The sequence below is a fragment of the Homarus americanus genome, unplaced genomic scaffold, assembly GCF_018991925.1.
Source record: "Homarus americanus isolate GMGI-L3 unplaced genomic scaffold, GMGI_Hamer_2.0 scaffold25483, whole genome shotgun sequence".
Lineage (NCBI taxonomy): Eukaryota > Metazoa > Arthropoda > Malacostraca > Decapoda > Nephropidae > Homarus > Homarus americanus.
This window is the reverse complement of record NW_024726235.1, coordinates 1,911,449-1,917,552: the sequence shown is the minus strand read 5'-3', so window position 1 is coordinate 1,917,552 and position 6,104 is coordinate 1,911,449. Positions and strand designations below refer to the sequence as shown.

The 6,104-nt window shown below is 39.1% G+C and overlaps 1 protein-coding gene across 1 annotated transcript; it reads left to right on the top strand.

Annotated features, from left to right (window-relative positions):
* Nucleotides 1–242: 242 nt before the first annotated feature.
* On the top strand, nt 243–5,374 carry LOC121865416. Its single transcript, XM_042364799.1, is given in 2 exon segments — nt 243–1,658; nt 1,661–5,374. Coding segments are annotated over 2 exon segments (957 nt in total). The 5' UTR covers nt 243–1,384; the 3' UTR covers nt 2,344–5,374.
* Nucleotides 5,375–6,104: the final 730 nt, after the last annotated feature.

Sequence of the window (6,104 nt, the reverse complement as noted above, 5' to 3'; positions counted from 1 at the left end):
GAAAGGCGTATGAAAGGCACTGAACTCAAGGCGGATCCAGCGTGGGGACCCCCCCTTTTCATCAGAAAACTCCAATACTTTTACTTAATGCAGTATTGTACTCAAGCATTTTTGTATATACAGTAGTAAAAATTCTTTACTATTGACCTCAGAATACCCCCTCATATCAAGTGCACATAGCTTCAAATGGCCTCAAAATGCCCATGATATTGGTCAGATTTAAAAAAAAAAAGTTTGGGGGGGGCTAACAGCTACCCCTCAACCTACCCCTCCCCCAGATGGATGGGCCCACTTTGCTGGCCAGGTACCCATACCCAAAACTTCTTGGACCCTCCCCCTTTTGATATTTCTGGATCCACCCCTGGAACTCAAACATGGAACAGAATGAAATGACTGTCTTTGTGTTCCTAGTAGACGTCATCCTCTCATGCCAACTCATCATAAAGCATTATTGCTCAACTATCAATTATAAAATGAAGGGAATTAAATAAAATACCTTCATAATTATTCTATATAATTTTTATTTTGCATTTGACCCCCAAAAAGGCCTGATTAACAATTTTGGTATTTTTCCGACGAGCTACCGAGACCGGTACAGTGACGTCACGGTCTACCGACTACGTCATCAAATTTCATTTTTCTTAGTGTCTAGCAGACAAATTTCCGTCAAACAGCAGCACCAGTGTTCCCAGTGGGGATACAAAAGTATGATTTGGATGCATTTTGACCAAGTGGATACTTTCTTATGAAGCTGACCAAAATTATATGAAATGAGCAAATTTTTACATTTGGGATACCTTTTTCCCTTTTTGTACCATTGTAGTACTTTTGAAACTTTTTCCCAATTCCATTTGAAAGTTATGGAAACCAGTTAAGATTATAATCCTTATGGTGCTCGGCCACAAACCACAATATAGTCTGACAGACTTGCACAGTTACAATAGGCAGTGAGAGAAATAGTCTTTACGATGCATTTACATAAGGGATATTTTTTAGTCATTTCATTTGCACGTGATTTTTAGAAGCGACAACTCTCCTCAAATTAGGTTAAAAAACGAATACTGTATCTGTTACATATCCAGGTATCCATGAAAGCTATTATCCCTAAGGCCTTGGGTGACATTGTAGAACATCCGACCAGCGCGCCCCGGGTGACGTTCCAGAACGTCCAACTTTTCCCGCCACTTTTTTTTTTATTAGTATTTTATGAAAAGTTGATTTTTCTTGATTTATCCCCGCGGGGGGGGGGGGGGGGTACTGCCAGCAGCACCCTAATCCGAGGTTTTAGGGTTAAAAAGTTGTTTAGATGCAGAGTATTTTAGTGCTGAGGCTTTATTTCAACTTCTAAAGCAGTTCTTTGAGACTGGGAATTCCTTTTGAAAATATGCTTGGTTATGCTGCAGACAATGCATCTGTTATGATGGGCAATATGGGAGGGTTGAAACTAAAACTACAGACAATAGCCCCTAATTTGCTTGTAATAGGGTGCATATGTCATTCATTGCATCTGTGTTCATCTTCTGCTTGTCTTAGACTTCCACGTTCCTCTGAAGAATTATGTAGAGATATCCATAGTTATTTGAATCACAGCCCTAAAAGGTTTGGTAAATTCAAAGAAATTCAGGAGTTTGTGAGAATTGATTGTCACAGGATTCTCACCCATGCCAGACTAGATGGTTATCTTTAGAGCCAGTAGTAAATAGAATTTTAGAACAATGGTCGGCTCTTCAATTATTTTTTCAACCTGAAGCCTTAGAAGGTCATAAGACAACTGCAAAACAAATTCTTGATGTTTTGAATACACCTCTCTTTAAGCTGTATTTTTCCCTTTTAAGTTATATGTTACCAATCATCAATAAAATGAACAAAGAATACCAAAGTGAAACTGTGAAGATACACGTAGCTTATTCTAATATCTGCGGATTCTATAAAACAATTCTTGGAAATTACATTAAGAGAAATATTCTTGTGCCAGCCTCAGATGTTTTCACAGTAAGCCGTAATGATCCTTCGAATTTCTTGCCAGAGACTAAATGGTATTTTGGCACTAAGGTTAAAAATATGTTAGGGAATAAGGATATTGTTACAATATCTGAATTATCAGATTTCAGAGTCAAATGTCTTAACTTTTATATTGAACTGGCTAATCAAATATTTAAACGTTTAAAAGGTATGAATAAGGTGTTACCATTTTTCAATGTCTGTGATCCAACTGTAGTGAGAGAATGTTATGTTAGGAGCCTAGTTCCTATATTTTCTAAGTTCCCTCAACTCATTGATGAAGCTGACTATGACCAGTGCAATGATGAATGGAGAGCTCTCTTATTTCACTGGATCATGTGAGAAACACTGAAAACCCCTGTGAATTTTGGTTTTCAGTAACAAAAGTAAAGCATAATGATGGGGCTTTGATGTTTCCTATGTTATCAAAATTTATGTTTGATTTGTTGGTTTTACCACATTCATCAGCTGTAGTAAAGAGAATTTTTTCTCAGATTAAACTAATCAAGACCAATACAAGAAACAAATTGAACACTGAAACAATGAATGGTTTTATCTTGACAAAATAAAATGGAGGTAACACTTCATGCTTTGACCGGCAACCAAGTACAGGTTGACCATCTCAAATCCGGACTGATTGGGACCTGAGCAGTGCCGGATTAGTGATTTTACTGAAACACAGGTTGTTAGGTTAGGATTAAATAAATAAACACCTGTAACCCACTTCAAAACCACCTTACCCTACCTTTAAAATACTCTGTAAATAGTACAAGTTGGATAATAAAAAGAAGAGAAACAACATATGAAAAGCAAGTGAAATTTATTGAAGTACAGGCAAAATACTTAAAAGGTATTTGTAGTTACTTGCATCAGAAGGTTGGTTATTGCCACTTCCAAAGTAAAGAGTTGGATTGTACAACTAAGCAGTGTTACATGTCTTAAAGTGGGGGGTCATCAGGACTGTCCTGTGTTTCATCTAAAAAGATGATTGAATCTTCTGTATCTGGTGTTGGTGATGAAGTTGGCATATCTTCAAGAACTGGTGATGGTGGTGCCAGCACATCTGGGTGAGCAGAAGTTGATGGCACTGGATTTTGAAGTGTTGACTCCTGTCTTGTAGATTTATTTCTCTGCTATTTTTCTGAACATATCCTGCAAGCTAACCTGTTTTATGTATTTTTGGTCTTTCTTTGGTTAGTTCTTCTTGCAACATGCAAACATTCATTATTTCCTGTTCAGTAATAAAACTGCATTGTTCGAGACCTTTAATCAATTCACCTGTCATTAACTAGCTTATCAATGGACATTCTTTCAGCTACCTCTTCCTCATTTTCATCATTACTTTTTCACCCACTGTTCTTTGTCTCTGGATTTACAACCATCTGAACAATTTCAACGTCAGTATAATGATGAACAGTTGGTTCATTATCAACACCCATCCACTCGTTAATGTTATCTGCATCCAGCCTCGATGCATCTTCCTTCGCAGTAGGATTACTGAGATCTTGAGCATAAGAAAGCAGTTCACGTACCATCTAATTTTGATTTGAAACCCTAAATCCTGTAAATTCATTTCCAATTTTCTCACCAGGTGCAGAACTGAACATTAAAGCTGGCCACAATTTATGCCAGCCATTTTTCAATGTTGATGCTTCTACTGACTGCCAAGCATTAGGAACTCCATAAATCACATCTCTCATATTAAATTCTTTAAAAAATTCCTTTACTTGTTTGCCAGAGTTAACTGCACTCAGTAGCCGCTCCATAAACTTGGAGCGATATTTAGACTTTAAAGACCGTAATGTGCCATTGTCCAGGGGTTGAATTAATGACATACAGTTAGGTGGCAGGTAGATACCGTAAACATTATTCTTCACCAAGAGTTCTGCTTTTGAATGCGCAGAGCAGTTATCTAAAAATCAGCATTATCTTACAGTCACAATGAGCTCTCGCTGCTGGAACAAAGTAAGGTTCAAACCAATCCAATGTAATGTAATGTCAGTTGTTATCCATCCCTTTTTGTTAACCCTGTAAATAACTGGAAACTGTTTCATACCTTTGAAGGCTCTGGGGCGCAAACTTTTGCCAATGAGTAACAACTTACACCTGTAGGTTCCTGCAGCGTTAGAGCAGCCCAACACCGTGACACGATCTTTCAATGCTTTTTAACCTGTTGGTGATTCTGCATCCTCAGTGTTTATTGTTTGCCTGGGAGTCCAATGCCAATATAAGCCGGTTTCATCTGCATTGTAGACCTGTTCCGGACTTAAAGTTTCATCCGAAACTAACTTAGTGAACTCGTCCACAAAAGCAGCAGCTGCTTCCTTGTCTACCGACCTTTTTTCACCACACACTGCACGAAACTTTATCCCATGTCGCTGCTTGAACTGCTGAAGCCCCCTTCAGTATAATCACACGCATAATCTATTCCTAATTTTGCATGAAATAATTTTGCTTGCTCCCTCACCATCTCCCCAGACAGTTCCACACCTTCACTGATGCGGAATTTAAACCACTTTATTAGAACTTTATCTAGCTGTGAATGTCCTCCATCTTTCAATGCTTTCCTTTTGGAAATTTTTTTCTTTGATTCACTATCAGCAAAGAACTGGAGCAGCTTTCCTTTCTGTTTTTTTATGTCATACACTGTGGAAGCGCCAATGTTATACAAGTCGCATATGCTGCGAACAGACACACCACTGTCCAGTTTTTTGAGAAGTTCAACCTTATCTTGTATAGTCAATGTATGGTGTTTGCACTTTACACCATGAGAAGCACTTCCTTTATTCAATGAAGACATGACTGGGGCTAAATAAGAGCAGTTTATAATAATAAATGAAGAAAAACACAAAGGAATAACTTGCCACTTCTCAAACACCATGCCAACAGCTGAGTCTGCTATTCACTCCACCAAAATAGTAGCGGCAGGTTGGCGAGGAGACCAGCGCGAAATTTGAAATTACGGTGGCCAAATTATGTCCGAACCAGCGGTGGAACCGGATTACTGATTGCCAGATATGAGGTGGTCTACCTGTAATGTAATGATACGATCAGCCCAAGATGCATTCAGAGACAAAGCAAGCATCCAGTAGATATCAAAATTATGTCCTTACAGGGTATTAATCATTTCTGTTTAATTTCTCTTGAGGTTTAAAAGTATTTCGTTAATTTGAATGTATAAACTAGGCAATTTCAAGTGCTCTACTCTCTCAGGGTAGCTGAAGTGCTGTAGTGCAGGCACCAGTCTGGTGGCCCTCCTTTGGACATTTTCAATCGACTGACAGTTCCAAGCATATGTCGGGGACCAGACAGGGAAGCACTTCACTCTTATAAGACCTAATAATTTAGTTGTCTGATTCACCTTCTTCTCGCAATGGCCCGAGAGCTTCAGCTCATTGTCAACATACACACCTTAATCCTTTTCACATGCAGTCTCAATTAATGCAGTTTCTTCATCCTGTTGCGATATATGATAAGTCTCCTTACCGTTGGTACATCCCAGGTGCAGCCTCTTAAACTTCATGACATTGAATCTTAGCAGCCATTTCTTCAACCATTCTTGAAGCTCACCAAGATCCTTTTGCAGCTCTTCACAGTCCGCTTGGTTCTTAATTTCCCGAAATAACTTGGCATCATCCACAAACATTTGTATGGAGGAATGTACGGTGTCAGGCATGTCATTTATGAAGGAAACAAACAACAGCGAGCCCAATACACTGCCCTGTGGTACCTCACTTGTGATGAGGTACACATGATGATTTCGTGCCGTTAATCCCCACACACTGCTTGCGGTCATGGAGAAAGTCTGATCCACGCTAGGACATTTCCTCGAATCCCGTACCCTTCTTGTTTAATTTTCGGCCTTTCATGGGGTACACTGTCGAAAGCCTTGGCAAAATATAGGTATATATTGTCGATTTTACCACCCTGTTTCAGATTTGGGTCCAAATATCCAGTACGTGCCTTGATTGTGTTATGCAGGAGTGCCCCGGCATAAAACCTTGTTGGCAATCTTTTACAAGATTGTTTCGTAATAGATGTTCCATCATGGCATCTCTTATAATTCTGGTCAGGCTCACTGGTCTGTAGTTATTCGTGGAGTG